The sequence below is a fragment of the Dicentrarchus labrax genome, unplaced genomic scaffold (assembly GCF_905237075.1).
Source record: "Dicentrarchus labrax unplaced genomic scaffold, dlabrax2021, whole genome shotgun sequence".
Taxonomy (NCBI): Eukaryota; Metazoa; Chordata; class Actinopteri; family Moronidae; genus Dicentrarchus; species Dicentrarchus labrax.
In genome coordinates this window covers 10,323,323-10,341,461 of record NW_026136713.1, presented here as the reverse complement: position 1 = coordinate 10,341,461, position 18,139 = coordinate 10,323,323, and the positions used below count along the sequence as shown (strand labels likewise).

Sequence of the window (18,139 nt, the reverse complement as noted above, 5' to 3'; positions counted from 1 at the left end):
TGGATCAATAGATTATGAGGAGTTGTCCTCCTATGAAATGGAAATTACAGCAAAGGATGGTCTTGGATTAGTCTCATCCTCTACATTAATAATTGATATTACAGATGTTAATGACAATGCCCCTCTTACGTTTATTAAATCACTCACTAACCCCATACCTGAGAATGTGTCACCTGGTACAGAGGTGGGCATCATTAACGTACAGGATAGAGACTCTGAGACTAACGGACAGGTCCGCTGCTCAATTCAACAAAATGTCCCTTTTAAGTTGGTTCCTTCTATTAAAAACTATTATTCTCTGGTGACCACAGGACAACTGGACCGTGAACTAGTATCTGATTACAACATTACAATCACTGCCACTGACGAGGGCTCTCCACCTCTGTCCTCCTCTAAAACGGTTCAGTTATCTGTAGCAGACATCAACGACAACCCACCTGTGTTTGAGGAACAGTCCTACAGCGCATATGTGACTGAAAATAACAAACCTGGCTCCACTTTATGTTCCGTTACTGCTCGAGACACCGACTGGAGACAAAACGGTACAGTGATTTATTCTCTGTTACCTGGTGAGGTGAACGGTGCCCCGGTGTCCTCCTATCTGTCTGTTAACGGAGACACGGGGGTGATCCACGCTGTGAGGTCGTTTGATTATGAACAGTTCAGGAGTTTTAAAGTCCACGTGATGGCCAGAGACAACGGTTCTCCTCCGCTCAGCAGCAACGTGACCGTCAGTGTCTTTATATCTGATGTGAATGACAACTCTCCTCAGATACTGTACCCCTCCCCTGAGGGCAACTCGTTCATGACCGAGCTGGTCCCCAAAGCTGCACACGGAGGCTCTCTGGTGTCCAAAGTGATAGCGGTGGACGCGGACTCCGGACAGAACGCCTGGCTGTCCTATCATATAGTCAAATCCACTGATCCGGGACTTTTCACTATTGGTCTCCACAGCGGAGAGATCAGGACACAGCGGGACATTTCTGAATCAGACAGCATGAAACAGAACCTTATTGTGTCAGTGAAAGATAACGGACAGCCCTCTCTCTCGGCCACCTGTTCCATGTATTTACTTATTTCTGATAACTTGGCTGAGGTGCCAGAACTGAAGGATATTTCTTATGATGAGAAGAATTCCAAACTGACCTCTTATCTGATCATCGCGCTGGTTTCTGTGTCCACCTTTTTTCTGACCTTCATCATCATCATCCTGGGTGTGAGGTTTTGTCGCAGGAGAAAGCCCAGACTGTTGTTTGATGGAGCAGTTGCCATCCCTAGCGCTTATCTTCCTCCTAATTACGCAGATGTTGACGGCACAGGAACTTTACGCAGCGCTTACAATTATGACGCATATCTGACAACAGGATCTAGAACCAGTGACTTTAAGTTCGTGACATCTTACAATGACAACACACTGCCTGCTGACCAGACTCTGAGGAAAAGTCCAAGTGACTTTGCTGATGTATTTGGAGACAGTGATGGTTCTCCTGAGGTAAGAGGATCAAACATTTGATTCATTATTCTATCATAAAAAAGGATGCTTGCTTTTTGAGATTTGTGGTTGATTGTGTGAAATTGATATTGATCATCGTTTCTAAAAATATGAAAAGGGTATTTTCCCGCAGTGATTTTAAGTAAGGCTGGGCATTTGCCTTTACAAAAATTCATCATTAGGAAAAATGGGAGATGAGGATGTTATGATTTTGTCCATCTTAGGTATTACATTAACTGTTATGCTGAATTATTTTACCCAGGATTCCCAATTGTTATTTGAAAACTATTAAGTTATATCAGTGATGGATCTATTATCAGATGCATTTTGCAGTCATTGTATAGTAGTTGTCCATAGAGCCTTTTTGGCTGTCTTTACAGCATTTTGGTAGTTGGAAACACTTTAACTAGTATATGTTTTTTTAAATTACTGAAAACTTTTTACTTGTCCATAATGAGTTTGCTTTTGAACTCTGATTTAAGTTTAGAGGGACGTTTTAAATGTGTAATATTGTTCAGATTGATGCTTTACTCTTTCATAGGAAAGAATTCATAATTTTTATATCATGCAGAGGCCTTTTTTAAGGGGTTTGTTCGTTGTTTGTTATCGATGTTGAACTTTTCTTCCTTCTTTTCCATTAAAATTACAAGTGTTTTAGATTTGAGGAGTCTTATCTTGTAACATATCCTTGATTATTGATATAGTTTTACTGGCATCTTCATATTTATTGTCCCAGATAATAGGCTACCTTTTTCCTGTTTACCTTTTGTAATGTATTTGTTTGATTTCTACAATTATGAATCTATTTCCAATATTTGTTGTATTTTGCAGTAAATTGGAGCTGTTTGTCGAGGTTTTTGAATTTTGTTAACACTGACTAGCCTGTGGAAGATTTTAATGGTGTTGAGCAAAGTGATCAGAATCCTGCAATTAAATCAAGCTTTATTCTTTTTGCAGCCTTTAATAGCTTGCTCATTTCTCTTTCTTTTGGTCTTTACGTGATAATAAAATGTAATATAGGAATAGTTTCTCGTCAGGCTTAAATCATTCCTCACATTATTTTAACAACTTGATCATTTCTTTCACTGTTGTTTTTTAGAGGATGTTGCCATAGGCTTCCGTTGTTCCCAGTGTTTGCAAACTATTAACATTTTTGGACAAAGCATTTCTTTTGATACCATTTAGACCATCTCAAGAAACATTTAACCACAGAGATTTGTTTACATAACACAAAACTTTATAGGTATTTTGTTTAAAATGGGAATTTAAATGTTGAAACAGATATTAGGATTTATTTGAGTGCTTAATATGATGTGCCCTGTTGTTTTAGAAGTGGTCTTATATGTTTGATACTCTTAACATTTCTCAAGGACATTTCAACATATAATTTCTCCTGTAAAGGAATGTGCCTCATATATGTGCCTTTTTCATATTTGTACGACTTGTACGACCGGGTGCTAGTGAAAGTATGCAGTTTCTAGAAGAGACTCACGATGTCGCTATGCACCAGCTCTAAAATAATGCATGTCGACATCCACCGACTGTTGTTGACGCGTAATGTGACTAAAGGCTGCGGTTGATCGTTCAGACAGAGACTTGGTCTTGGATTGTGTTCATTGCGTTTTAAATCCTTAATTTTCTGGCTGTGTTCCTTCACACCGACTAGGAAACGTTTCAGGTTTGCTCAAGATGGCCATCTCGGGACTCGCATTACAAAGCTGGGTCATTCTTTTGCTGATTTTTTCCTTGCATTTAGCCAATGGAGATATTAGCTACTCTTTTCCGGAGGAGATGAAACGCGGATCCGTGATCGGAAATATCGCCAAAGACTTGGGTCTTGAAACAAGCAGACTATCCAGTCGAAAGGCCCGCATTGATACCGATGGGAGCGACAAACGTTATTGTGACATAAACCTCCGTAACGGGGATCTGACTGTTGCCGAGAGGATTGACAGAGAGGGCCTCTGTGGAGACAAAGCCTCCTGCGTCTTAAAACAAGAACTCATGTTAGAGAGTCCGCTAGAATTGCATCGAATCAGTCTGCATGTCCAGGATATAAATGATAACTCTCCGCAATTTAATAAAGAATCGATCCATATAGACATAAGTGAAAATACGGTCAAAGGTGCTCGTTTTCCAATAGAGGAAGCACATGATGCGGATATAGGCAAATATTCAGTCCAGACTTACAACCTCCAAAGAAATGAGAATTTTATTCTGGGCGTTGGAACTAATTCTGTAGAACTGGTTCTTAACAAAGAGCTTGACCGTGAAAACTTAAAGGAAATTAATCTACTCCTTACAGCTCTGGATGGTGGTTCTCCTCAAAAGTCGGGTACCGTAGTCATTCACATCACTGTACTGGATGCTAATGATAATGTCCCAGTGTTCAGCCAGGCCGTTTATAAAGCCAGTCTACCTGAAAACTCCCCACTAGGCACTGTTGTGCTGACAGTGAGTGCTACTGATGCAGACGAGGGACTAAACGGAGATATTACATATGATTTTGGACACATTTCAGAAGATATTAAGTCAATGTTTACTATAGATCATAAGACAGGTGACATAAAAGTGACGACCACGGTTGATTTTGAAACAATGTCATCGTTTGAACTTCGTGTCACAGCAAAGGATGGTTTGGGATTAACTTCCTATGCCAAAGTCATCGTAGATGTTAGTGATATTAATGACAATGCCCCGGTAATATATCTAAAATCACTGTCTAACCCCATACCTGAGAATGTGTCACCTGGTACAGAGGTGGGCATCATTAACGTGCAGGATAGAGACTCTGAGACTAACAAACAGGTCCGCTGCTCCATTCAACAAAACGTCCCTTTTAAGTTGGTTCCTTCTATTAAAAACTATTATTCTCTGGTGACCACAGGACAACTGGACCGTGAACTAGTGTCTGATTACAACATTACAATCACTGCCACTGACGAGGGCTCTCCACCTCTGTCCTCCTCTAAAACTGTTCAGTTATCTGTAGCAGACATCAACGACAACCCACCTGTGTTTGAGGAACAGTCCTACAGCGCATATGTGACTGAAAATAACAAACCTGGCTCCACTTTATGTTCCGTTACTGCTCGAGACCCCGACTGGAGACAAAACGGTACAGTGATTTATTCTCTGTTAGCTGGTGAGGTGAACGGTGCCCCGGTGTCCTCCTATCTGTCTGTTAACGGAGACACGGGGGTGATCCACGCTGTGAGGTCGTTTGATTATGAACAGTTCAGGAGTTTTAAAGTCCACGTGATGGCCAGAGACAACGGTTCTCCTCCGCTCAGCAGCAACGTGACCGTCAGTGTCTTTATATCTGATGTGAATGACAACTCTCCTCAGATACTGTACCCCGCACCGGAGGGAAACTCGTTCATGACCGAGCTGGTCCCCAAAGCTGCACACGGAGGCTCTCTGGTGTCCAAAGTGATAGCGGTGGACGCGGACTCCGGACAGAACGCCTGGCTGTCCTATCACATAGTCAAATCCACTGATCCGGGACTTTTCACTATTGGTCTCCACAGCGGAGAGATCAGGACACAGCGGGACATTTCTGAATCAGACAGCATGAAACAGAACCTTATTGTGTCAGTGAAAGATAACGGACAGCCCTCTCTCTCTGCCACCTGTTCCATGTATTTACTTATTTCTGATAACTTGGCTGAGGTGCCAGAACTGAAGGATATTTCATATGATGAGAAGAATTCCAAACTGACCTCTTATCTGATCATCGCGCTGGTTTCTGTGTCCACATTTTTTCTGACCTTCATCATCATCATCCTGGGTGTGAGATTTTGTCGCAGGAGAAAGCCCAGACTGTTGTTTGACGGAGCAGTTGCCATCCCCAGCGCTTATCTCCCTCCTAATTACGCAGATGTTGACGGAACAGGAACTTTACGCAGCGCTTACAATTATGACGCATACCTGACAACAGGATCTAGAACCAGTGACTTTAAGTTTGTGACATCTTACAATGACAACACACTGCCTGCTGACCAGACTCTGAGGAAAAGTCCAAGTGACTTTGCTGACGTATTTGGAGACAGTGATGGTTCTCCTGAGGTAGGAACACATTTCATATCACTGAACTTGTGTTCATCATCCTGAAGAATCCATTATTTTCTTTTGCTTTGACTCTTTTCAGTTGCATTATTTTTTTCTGTGTTGGTTCAGTACTCTATAATAGGTGCAAAAGTTGTTAAAAAGTCCTGATTTTGGCTAAAGAATTTGGATTTACTATTATCGATACAGTTGTTGGTGATTAATATATCACTTTAGAATTTACCGTTTAAATATCACAACCTTTACATTTGTTCTCATTGTTCTCACCAATATGTTAGTATAAGTCGAACAATTTTCAGAGCAACTTTCATTGGTTATTTTAACCTGCCTTTGCTCCCACCCACACACCAATCGATTATGCGCTGTGTTTGATATGTCTACTGTTAAGGCTTTGGTTGATTTTAAAAGTGTAGACAAATAGACAACTTGTCTATTTGAATCCATCTCGTCGTTTGCTTGTTCTCTTTTATGTTCCAGTGACGGAAAACTGCTTGTTTCTCTGTCCTTGGTGCTGAACTTAGTTTGACGTATTGATGCATTGTTGGAGATAGTTTGCTTCTTTGTTTTCTGATGTTGTCATTTTTTACCAGTTTGCTGGTCTGTTTCAGTAATTGTACTTTTAGTTAGATTTTGTGGAACTATTTAGGTATTTCCTGCTCATTGTTTGCATTTGAATATGTCGTCTCTATTATCTGGTGTCATTCTGACTGCGTCTTCTCGATAATACTGTTCAGAAGTGTGTCACCATTAACATAGGCTATAAATAAACTCGGTATTTGAGCAGAAAGACGAATTTGACCCTCTGTGTTTATTCTGTGTAGCTAGTGGAGTTCCGCGTTCCTAGGTTGACCCTCTATATGTTAAATAATTGATATGTGCGTCAGTGAAAAATCCGTCGTCGTTTACATTAATATGACACGCAGACTTTTATAAACCCTTCATGCTTTTGACAAAATGACACATTTACTCCAGTGTTTCTTTAACTTTAATGTATGTCTTTAAAGACCACATGTTGTTGTCCATTAGCACAAACTTCCATATCCAACACTGTACAACAAAAAAGGAATATATATCAACTACTCGCAGTCTCGTTTTTACAGAGCAGGTAGCGGAAATACCAGAAATAGCAGTTTCATCCTTAAAGTTTCTGTTGTATTTGATACTCTCATTCTGTTACTTAAGAAATTAAATACCGGCCGAATTTCCTTGAACTTTGCAACAGCTGTTGGTCACTATCGATCTGCCTTTTAAATGATGTAAAATAAATAAAAACAAAATCCTACATCACATTGTCATAACTTAAAAAATACTCATGGTGTCAGTGTGTACCAGCTAACGAGAAGGCACGGTCATTCTCCACCCTTCTGTCTCAATGAATTTAAAGCCTCACTCTGCTATTGTATCGCTGTTGACATAAACCGCTTCGTGGAGGACTGCAACGTGATAATATTTGGTTATTGGAGGGAATCGCGAAAGCATCGTTGATATATATTTTGACCAGCTTAGAGTTTGTAACGTGGATGTGGTCTTTCTCGCATTATAATGGGATACAGTAGGTTTGCACTGCTCTGCGGCCTTGCTTTTATTTCCCTTGTCCTCCACCCCGTCTATGGAGACGTGAGCTACTCTATCCCGGAGGAGATGAAACGTGGATCTGTAATTGGAAATATCGCTAAGGATGTGGGACTTGATTCGGGCAGACTGTCTGCTCGCAAGGCTCGTATCGACACTGAGGACAACAACGTTAAGTACTGCGGCGTAAATATCAACACCGGAGACTTGATCGTGCAAGAAAGGATCGACAGAGAAGGGCTTTGTGGGAAAAAGGCGTCATGTGTTCTGAAACAGGAACTCGTACTGGAAAATCCACTAGAACTGCACCGTATTAGTATCCGTGTTCAAGATATTAATGATAATTCACCGCAGTTTAAAGAGGATTCACTTAAGATTGAAATTCGGGAATCGGCTGTTAAGGGTTCACATTTTCTCCTGGATGAAGCGCACGATGCAGACATCGGAGAAAATTCTATTCAGGGCTACTCACTTCAGCAGAATTATAATTTCAAATTAAACGTAAACACAAAAGCAGGTGGACGAAAATATTGCGAATTAGTTTTAGACAAAGAATTAGACAGAGAGGACAAACAAGAAATTATGTTATTGCTTAACGCATTTGATGGTGGCTCTCCTCAGAGATCAGGTACTGTAGTCATACACGTCACTGTACTGGATGCTAATGATAATGTACCAGTGTTTAGTCAGTCTGTCTATCAAGCAAGTCTCCCTGAAAACTCTCCTCTTGATACAGTGGTGATCTCAGTGAGTGCAAATGATGCAGATGAGGGAGTGAATGGTGAAGTTACTTACGGATTTGATCATGTTTCAGATGAAAACCAAATGTTCTCTCTGAACCCCAAAACAGGAGAAGTTACAGTTGTTGGATCTATTGATTATGAAAAAGTATCGTCATATGAAATGGGGATCAGTGCTAAAGATGGTCTGGGATTGGCGTCACATGCAACTTTGATCATTGAAATTACTGATATAAATGACAACGCTCCAGTTATATATCTAAAATCCATGTCTAACCCCATACCTGAGAATGTGTCACCTGGTACAGAGGTGGGCATCATTAACGTACAGGATAGAGATTCTGAGACTAACAAACAGGTCCGCTGCTCCATTCAGCAAAACGTCCCTTTTAAGTTGGTTCCTTCTATTAAAAACTATTATTCTCTGGTGACCACAGGACAACTGGACCGTGAACTAGTGTCTGATTACAACATTACAATCACTGCCACTGACGAGGGCTCTCCACCTCTGTCCTCCTCTAAAACTGTTCAGTTATCTGTAGCAGACATCAACGACAACCCACCTGTGTTTGAGGAACAGTCCTACAGCGCATATGTGACTGAAAATAACAAACCTGGCTCCACTTTATGTTCCGTTACTGCTCGAGACCCCGACTGGAGACAAAACGGTACAGTGATTTATTCTCTGTTAGCTGGTGAGGTGAACGGTGCCCCGGTGTCCTCCTATCTGTCTGTTAACGGAGACACGGGGGTGATCCACGCTGTGAGGTCGTTTGATTATGAACAGTTCAGGAGTTTTAAAGTCCACGTGATGGCCAGAGACAACGGTTCTCCTCCGCTCAGCAGCAACGTGACCGTCAGTGTCTTTATATCTGATGTGAATGACAACTCTCCTCAGATACTGTACCCCGCACCGGAGGGCAACTCGTTCATGACCGAGCTGGTCCCCAAAGCTGCACACGGAGGCTCTCTGGTGTCCAAAGTGATAGCGGTGGACGCGGACTCCGGACAGAACGCCTGGCTGTCCTATCATATAGTCAAATCCACTGATCCGGGACTTTTCACTATTGGTCTCCACAGCGGAGAGATCAGGACACAGCGGGACATTTCTGAATCAGACAGCATGAAACAGAACCTTATTGTGTCAGTGAAAGATAACGGACAGCCCTCTCTCTCTGCCACCTGTTCCATGTATTTACTTATTTCTGATAACTTGGCTGAGGTGCCAGAACTGAAGGATATTTCATATGATGAGAAGAATTCCAAACTGACCTCTTATCTGATCATCGCGCTGGTTTCTGTGTCCACCTTTTTTCTGACCTTCATCATCATCATTCTGGGTGTGAGGTTTTGTCGCAGGAGAAAGCCCAGACTGTTGTTTGATGGAGCAGTTGCCATCCCCAGCGCTTATCTTCCTCCTAATTACGCAGATGTTGACGGCACAGGAACTTTACGCAGCGCTTACAATTATGACGCATACCTGACAACAGGATCTAGAACCAGTGACTTTAAGTTCGTGACATCTTACAATGACAGCACACTGCCTGCTGACCAGACTCTGAGGAAAAGTCCAAGTGACTTTGCTGACTTTGGAGATTGTGATGACTCTCCTGAGGTAGGAACACGTGTCATGCATCTTCTGACTCCTTTAAACTTTTCATTACAACTTTAATACCCTTACAGTCATCACTTGTATTTGTCTTTCTTGTCTTATATGATTTTAGGCAATGGAACATGTGTATGAGTTGAAGTTACCCTATCTAAATTCATTCAACAATAAGAGTTAGAACAATTTGCAATAAATAACTATTGGATTCCCTTCTTTCTAAATTCACACTGAGCGTCATAACGCATGAATAATTCAGTGAGGGCTTTTTGTAGCGCTGTATGCACATATTTCAAAATCTTTGAATAGAGGCTGTTGAGCTTTTTTCATGTCTTTTTCCCTAAAGCTTTCTTTCTTTTGAAAAACTATCCGTGTCTCTTCCTGCGTCTGTTGAGTAGATCTGCAGCTTCATCGTTGTGTCTCTGTCTTGGTGCTGAAACTCACTGTTGCAGTTGTGATGTATTTTCAGCAATCTGTCTTCTATTTTTTTACTTTGTAAAGCCTTTTATATTACATTTTCACTCACCAAGTTTGTGTTCTGCTACATCTTTGTGCCATTTTGTAATCAGTATGCAGGCTTTGTATTACAGTTATATTTCGCTATAAGATCAGATGAGAAAATAAATAAAATAGTAGAAAAAGTGGAAGTTATTGCATGTTAGTAAATAATGTTCATAAGTGTACTTCAGTTACACATTATTTATTTTTACTGTTGTTAAGGTTTTTTAGGCAGGAAGTATTGTTATTTATCGTTTTTAAATACCACAGTCAAATTTAATTTAAACGTGTTTTTTCCACCTGTTCAACATAAAATGCACACTGTTGCTTTGCTGATTTTCTTTTGTTTGAACACATTATTTATCTTTAATTAGATGTTGTTGTGTAATTCAGGTGGTGTTTGGAGGAAGCTTGAGGTAAATTTGTATATACTTTTTAACAAATTATTGCAATCTATTTAATTGTAGAGAGAGAGAGAGAGAGAGAGAGAGAGAGAGAGAGAGAGGGGAGATGAGGGGGAAGAACATGTTCAGTGGTAAAACATTTTTTAACTTTCGGGCAATATTGTGTCCTTCAGGAGGAGACAATGTCTCGTTTATAAAGTATTACAAATATGGGAAGAAGCTTCTTACTCCACTTAAAGAAAATATATAAACATGATATCGACTCATTACACTTTTTTATACACTATTAAAATATATTTCTATTCAGCCATTGCCTGCAAACGAGCTCTGAATTTGGAGTATAATGTGCATCCCTTCTGTAAAACGGTTATATATTCTTATTCCTCACGGTGTCAGTATAGACCAGCTAAGGAGTCAAATGTTCAGCCCGCTTTGCACACCACCCATTATTGGGATTGACCAACCCTGTTCTGTATAGCCTTCAACAAAGGCGACTAATGCTTGGACGGCACATACATTGATCTAATGATTATTTCGTATAATAGACACTAACGTTTTTTAATTTGTGTAGCAGCCTACTGTCTGAGGATGGTGTATACACGGAGAGTTCTTCCAAGCTACGGCTTTGTCTTTCTCTTTTTTGTTTTGCTGCATTACGCACACGGAGACCTGAGCTATTCTGTACAGGAGGAGCTGAAGCGCGGATCCGTTATTGGAAATATCGCCAAGGATCTCGGATTGGAGGTGGGCAGACTTTCTGCTCGTAAAGCTCGTGTTGACATGGAAGGAAACGACAGACAATATTGTGGGATTAATCTTCGAAGCGGAGATTTAGTGGTTGCAGAAAGAATAGATAGAGAGGAGCATTGTGGAGAAAAGCCTTCGTGTGTTCTTAAATTTGACTTGCTATTAGAGAATCCATTGGAGCTACACCGGTTGTCCCTGCAAGTGCAGGATGTAAACGACAATGCACCAATTTTCCCGAAGGATATTATAAAGCTTGAAATAACAGAGTCAGCTGACAAGGGAGCAAAGTATCGCGTTAATGCAGCACACGACGCAGACATAGGCAAGAACTCCGTTGAAAGCTACATTCTGCAACAAAATCCCCACTTTGTGTTTAGTATTCAGACGACTAGTGCTGGCAGTAAATACGGTGAGTTGGTTTTGGATAAGGAGTTAGACCGAGAGGAGCAGCAAGAAATGAAATTATTGCTCACAGCTGTGGATGGTGGCTCTCCTCAGAGATCCGGGACTGTAGTCATACACGTCATTGTACTTGATGCTAATGATAACGCCCCAGTGTTTACGGAGGCCGTATATACAGCCACATTACCGGAAAACTCACCTATGAAAACCCCAGTTATCACTATAAGTGCATCAGACGCAGACGAAGGTGTGAACGGAGAGGTTACATATGAATTTAGCCGAATCTCTGATAAATCACGAAATCTTTTTTCACTTAATCAGAAAACCGGAGAAATTAGTGTAACAGGTGGAATAGATTATGAAGAGGGGCCCATATATGAAGTATTTGTTGAGGCCAAAGATGGTTATGGTCTCTCTTCAGAAGCAAAGGTGATTATTGATATCACTGATGTGAATGACAACTCACCGGTGATATATCTGAAATCACTGTCTAACCCCATATCTGAGAATGTGTCACCTGGTACAGAGGTGGGCATCATTAATGTACAGGATAGAGACTCTGAGACTAACAAACAGGTCCGCTGCTCCATTCAGCAAAACGTCCCTTTTAAGTTGGTTCCTTCTATTAAAAACTATTATTCTCTGGTGACCACAGGACAACTGGACCGTGAACTAGTGTCTGATTACAACATTACAATCACTGCCACTGACGAGGGCTCTCCACCTCTGTCCTCCTCTAAAACTGTTCAGTTATCTGTAGCAGACATCAACGACAACCCACCTGTGTTTGAGGAACAGTCCTACAGCGCATATGTGACTGAAAATAACAAACCTGGCTCCACTTTATGTTCCGTTACTGCTCGAGACCCCGACTGGAGACAAAACGGTACAGTGATTTATTCTCTGTTACCTGGTGAGGTGAACGGTGCCCCGGTGTCCTCCTATCTGTCTGTTAACGGAGACACGGGGGTGATCCACGCTGTGAGGTCGTTTGATTATGAACAGTTCAGGAGTTTTAAAGTCCACGTGATGGCCAGAGACAACGGTTCTCCTCCGCTCAGCAGCAACGTGACCGTCAGTGTCTTTACATCTGATGTGAATGACAACTCTCCTCAGATACTGTACCCCGCCCCGGAGGGCAACTCGTTCATGACCGAGCTGGTCCCCAAAGCTGCACACGGAGGCTCTCTGGTGTCCAAAGTGATAGCGGTGGACGCGGACTCCGGACAGAACGCCTGGCTGTCCTATCATATAGTCAAATCCACTGATCCGGGACTTTTCACTATTGGTCTCCACAGCGGAGAGATCAGGACACAGCGGGACATTTCTGAATCAGACAGCATGAAACAGAACCTTATTGTGTCAGTGAAAGATAACGGACAGCCCTCTCTCTCTGCCACCTGTTCCATGTATTTACTTATTTCTGATAACTTGGCTGAGGTGCCAGAACTGAAGGATATTTCTTATGATGAGAAGAATTCCAAACTGACCTCTTATCTGATCATCGCGCTGGTTTCTGTATCCACCTTTTTTCTGACTTTTATCATCATCATCTTGGGTGTGAGGTTTTGTCGCAGGAGAAAGCCCAGACTGTTGTTTGATGGAGCAGTTGCCATCCCCAGCGCTTATCTCCCTCCTAATTACGCAGATGTTGACGGCACAGGAACTTTACGCAGCGCTTACAATTATGACGCATATCTGACAACAGGATCTAGAACCAGTGACTTTAAGTTCGTGACATCTTACAATGACAACACACTGCCTGCTGACCAGACTCTGAGGAAAAGTCCAAGTGACTTTGCTGACTTTGGAGATTGTGATGGTTCTCCTGAGGTAGGAACACGTGTCACATTCTGTATCTGTTGACATATTCACATCAATCATTGTAAAGCCGACAGCGTTACAGTCATCATTTATTTTTGTCTTATTTTTAAACAAATATTTTAGACAATGTAACATGCAAATGAGTCAATGTGACCCTCTCTAAAGTCATTTCACCTTAAGTTACTACAACCTTCAGTGTATAGTCCGTTTCACTCATTTTTAAATTCACATTGGGTCTGATAAGTTCTTCTACATTAAACTTAAATGCTTTGGTGCTTTGAGAGGCTGTTGATCTTTTTTGACATGTACTTTTACCTAAACCAGTCTTCTGTTAACAAATCATCAGCATTTTAGCATGTGTGTTTCACATGCAGCGTTTTCTTTGTGTCTCTCTCCATGGTGCTGAACCTTATTGTTGCTCTTGTCATGTGTTTGTAGGAGCAACTCATCTCCTGTCTGTTTACCTATTTACCACATACTTTTAACCTTTTAAATTGAGATTATAGATTCATTAACTTTCTTTTTAAATATCATTCTGGTTTTGTATAACAGTTATATATTGTTTTGAGATAAAAAGGAAGGAAATAAATCAAACCATTGGAATTACTGAAAGTTGTTTTGGTCAGTGAATATAGACATATCATGTTTACTGCATCTCATTTACTGCTCTTAATGTTCTTTTGCTATAGGTTTTGTTGTTGCCTTTTGCTTTAAATCCCCTTGTGACGTTGAAGTCAAAAACATTTATTTAGATCAGTGCAGCACAAAAGGCATGTTGTCCCTCTTTTTTGTTGTGTATGGACAAATCATATCTCTTTGAGTTTGAATAATATAAGTAGTCTCTGGGGAAAGATTTTTACACAAAATGAAATATTGGAATATATTGTGTTGTATATATATATATATATATATATATATATATATATAGAGAGAGAGAGAGAGAGAGAGAGTTATGTATGCCCACTTCTGTCTTCATCATGTAACACTAAAGGACATGATCTATTCACATCACTTCTAAAAACTGTAATATTTAATTTTCACTCACGGTGTCACTATAGACCAGCTAAGGAGTCAAACAGTCAGCCTTCTCTGCACACTACCCATTAGTGGGATCTACCACCCTTGTGTTCTGTATAGCCTTGAACACTGATGCCAAATCCCTGGAAAGTACATGATTTAAGAATTTGACATTTGATGATCACCGTAGTCTTGAATAGTAGTTTTGTCACAACAGTTGCATACAAATTAAGAGTATGCTGGTTGAAATGGCTCTACCTCCCTTCATTATCTGTGGTGTTTGCTGACCTTGGGATAAGTCTTAGCAGTTCATTTTTTGTCTTAATTGGCTAATTTTAGAATAACAAAAGCATCTTTTTGCTGGCAAATATTTCTGCAGACTAGTGATTTGTGGTGTGGCTTTGTTATGTTGATACTTTCTTATGTTCTGCCAAGTGAGCCCTGTGTGTTTCTGTTTATACTGGTTTAAAGGAAATGTTTACTGCAGGACTACAGTTGTATACAGTAGTTGGCCTCTTCTTCATTACAATATGATAGGTCAGTCATGTTTTCTAGTTATTCTACCACTCAAAATGTAACTATACAACATTATGCTGCAGTCATAGTTAACCATGAGCCTGGGCAGCATCTGGACTATAAGTGTAAGTAAAGATTTTGGCTTTATAATTTTCATGCTTTAAACATGTATGTGATGATGGTCTTAGCCTGCTTTAGATGCTTTGCATTCACCGATTGTATTATGTGGTGGTTGGGTGAACTTGAGAAAACTGCAGACTGCTTTTCAACATTTGATCACAATATAGTCAAGATACTTATTGTAATTTAGTTTATTCTCAGTTGGAAGATAACAGTGATATAAAATAACCTCTTGCCTTGTTGCTTAGTAAGGAACAAAATTACTATCTTTTAAATATGAAAAGCGTGGGTCACTAAATGGCACCAGTGCGGGCACACTCATGTCTTAATTTAGTTCAAAAAGGTTTTTGAAACTGTTGAGTCACCTTCCCTTACCTTATTTTGGAAGTTTTAATGAACTATTTACGCAGCAACATTCTACATTACTGTAATTTGTCATATGATAATTCAGAGCTAACAACCTATATGAAGTGCGACTATGGAATATGTTTTTTGTTTTGCTTTTAGTTTGTCAAGGCGGTCAACTTAACAATTACATTTTAACCTAGTACATACTGCACAAGGATTTTAGTTGTAATATTTAATTTTGATATGATGTGTTATAAAAACATTTTTAATCCAACTTCAGCTGTAATCAGTTGACTTCTTTTCCTAATACACACATTACAAATTAGGATATATTATCTAAGAACTTTTAAATAAAATCTTCATTGTAGAAAGGTTCAGCTATTTGAGTTTCCCCTTTATGAATTTTACTGTCACTTCTTCTTCCCTGTCTGATACTAAATTGAGTCATGCTGCTTTTTAATCTGAAATTCTCGATTTCATGTTGCATTTTTTAATGCAGTTAAAAACTGTCTCTGTTCACACAGTATTTCATCGGTTATCTAAGTTTTGATGGATTCTTATTTTTTTCCAGCAAATAATCTAATACAGCAGCAAGTACAGTTGAGCGCAGTATATTTTACAGTATTATTATATTGGTTTGTTTTACACAGCTTATGTGGAATGCAGTGCAGAAAATTATTCAGTGGGTAATAAATAACCTTGTAGCCTCTATAGATAAGACAATACGTCACTTTCGCTATTTTTATTAGTAAACATAATACACAACCCACACGACAGTAGTAGTTATAATAAACAAATATTGACTGAATAGCCACGACTTTTGCCTTTATATGACAGTGAAGTTGACAGTGTGTTTTAGTGTGTAGTGCTATAACTGATTGAAGCTCTTGGTGTCACTGTGCACCAACAAAGGCCGACAGTGTCCTCTGCTTCATCCATTTCTTTCCCACCCTTGCAAAGCGTTATTGTGGTGCGGTGTGTCTGTCGGCGAAGGACAATACAAAAGGCCAACATTGTGATGATATTCGGATAGTTGATTACAACGAGCAATATAACCGTATTTGATCACATTGAAAGAATTGGCCAGGGGAGGATGAACGGCTGGCCGATCATGGGAAACAGAGGATTTTCTATGGATCGCTTTTGTGTGTTTTTCCTTTTCATCAGCCTTCATTTCGCTCATGGAGATGTGAGCTACTCGGTTGCAGAGGAGCTGAAACGCGGGTCTGTTATTGGAAATATAGGCAAAGATCTCGGCCTCGGGATTGCAACGCTTTCCTCGCGTAAAGCCCGCATTGACACAGACAGGAATGACAAGCAGTTATGTGACATTAATCTGAGCACCGGAGATTTGATTGTTACTGACCGGATCGACAGGGAAGGTCTTTGTGGTAAGAAGGCGACTTGCGTTTTAAAAGAGGAGCTTGTTTTGGAAAACCCTTTAGAGCTTCATCGTATCAGCATCCATGTGCAAGATATAAACGACAACGCACCACAGTTTAGTGAGGACTTGATTTCATTTGAAATTACAGAGTCAGCAGTCAAAGGAGCGAGATTCCCACTTACTGAAGCCCATGATGCAGACATTGGCACAAATACCGTACAGCGCTACAATTTACAAAGTAATGAGCATTTCACCATTAATGTAGCAACGGAGGGCAGTGGGCGGAAACACTCCGAATTGGTTTTAGTTAAAGAATTAGACCGAGAGCAAGAAAAAGAACTAAAATTACTGCTTACAGCTCTAGATGGTGGTTCACCACAGAGATCAGGCACTGCGATCATTCATGTCACTGTACTGGACGCTAATGATAACGCCCCAGTGTTCACCCAGTCCGTTTATAAAGCCAGTCTGCCCGAAAACGCACCTTTAGATACAGTAGTTGTTACTGTGAGCGCTACGGATGCTGACGAGGGACTCAATGGTGATATTTTGTACAATTTTGATCATGTATCTAATGATCACGTCTCCTTGTTCTCACTGGATCATAAGACAGGAGAGATAAGAGTAATCGGCCCGATCGATTATGAGACTGAGACCTCCATTGAATTGAGAATAAGAGCTAAAGACGGACCAGGCCTTACCTCGTATTGTACAGTAATTATAGACATAACAGATGTCAATGACAACCCACCCGCTATTAGTTTGAAATCACTGTCTAACCCCATACCTGAGAATGTGTCACCTGGTACAGAGGTTGGCATCATTAACGTACAGGATAGAGACTCTGAGAATAACAAACAGGTCCGCTGCTCCCTTCAACAGAACGTCCCTTTTAGGTTGGTTCCTTCTATTAAAAACTATTATTCTCTGGTGACTACAGGACAACTGGACCGTGAACTAGTGTCTGATTACAACATTACAATCACTGCCACTGACGAGGGCTCTCCACCTCTGTCCTCCTCTAAAACTGTTCAGTTATCTGTAGCAGATATCAACGACAACCCACCTGTGTTTGAGGAACAGTCCTACAGCGCATATGTGACTGAAAATAACAAACCTGGCTCCACTTTATGTTCCGTTACTGCTCGAGACCCCGACTGGAGACAAAACGGTACAGTGATTTATTCTCTGTTAGCTGGTGAGGTGAACGGTGCCCCGGTGTCCTCCTATCTGTCTGTTAACGGAGATACGGGGGTGATCCACGCTGTGAGGTCGTTTGATTATGAACAGTTCAGGAGTTTAAAAGTCCACGTGATGGCCAGAGACAACGGTTCTCCTCCGCTCAGCAGCAACGTGACCGTCAGTGTCTTTATATCTGATGTGAATGACAACTCTCCTCAG

At 40.7% G+C, this 18,139-nt stretch overlaps 4 protein-coding genes across 5 annotated transcripts in view; all 4 read left to right on the top strand.

Moving 5' to 3' along the window:
* The window catches only part of LOC127374253 (protocadherin gamma-A11-like), a 43,296-nt gene extending 40,895 nt beyond the window's left edge, over positions 1-2,401 (top strand). The window contains exon 5 of the mRNA XM_051419402.1: positions 575-2,401. Within this exon, the coding sequence (XP_051275362.1) occupies positions 575-1,513 (939 nt within the window). The 3' untranslated portion in view covers positions 1,514-2,401. The remainder of the gene's footprint in view (positions 1-574) is intronic.
* The window catches only part of LOC127374234 (protocadherin beta-15-like), a 54,524-nt gene extending 44,965 nt beyond the window's left edge, over positions 1-9,559 (top strand). For both annotated transcript variants that reach the window (XM_051419384.1, XM_051419383.1), the window contains one exon: positions 9,220-9,559. In XM_051419384.1, the coding sequence (XP_051275344.1) occupies positions 9,220-9,544 (325 nt within the window). In that variant the 3' untranslated portion in view covers positions 9,545-9,559. The remainder of the gene's footprint in view (positions 1-9,219) is intronic.
* Positions 1-18,139, top strand: part of LOC127374232 (protocadherin beta-15-like) — a 90,555-nt gene that overhangs the window by 29,126 nt on the left and 43,290 nt on the right. The window contains exon 3 of the mRNA XM_051419381.1: positions 4,711-5,164. Coding sequence (XP_051275341.1) covers positions 4,711-5,164 — 454 coding nt within the window. The remainder of the gene's footprint in view (positions 1-4,710; positions 5,165-18,139) is intronic.
* On the top strand, positions 10,630-13,854 carry LOC127374254 (protocadherin beta-15-like). Its single transcript, XM_051419403.1, has one exon. The coding sequence runs from the start codon at positions 10,969-10,971 to the stop codon at positions 13,393-13,395; it is 2,427 nt and encodes an 808-aa protein (XP_051275363.1). The 5' UTR covers positions 10,630-10,968; the 3' UTR covers positions 13,396-13,854.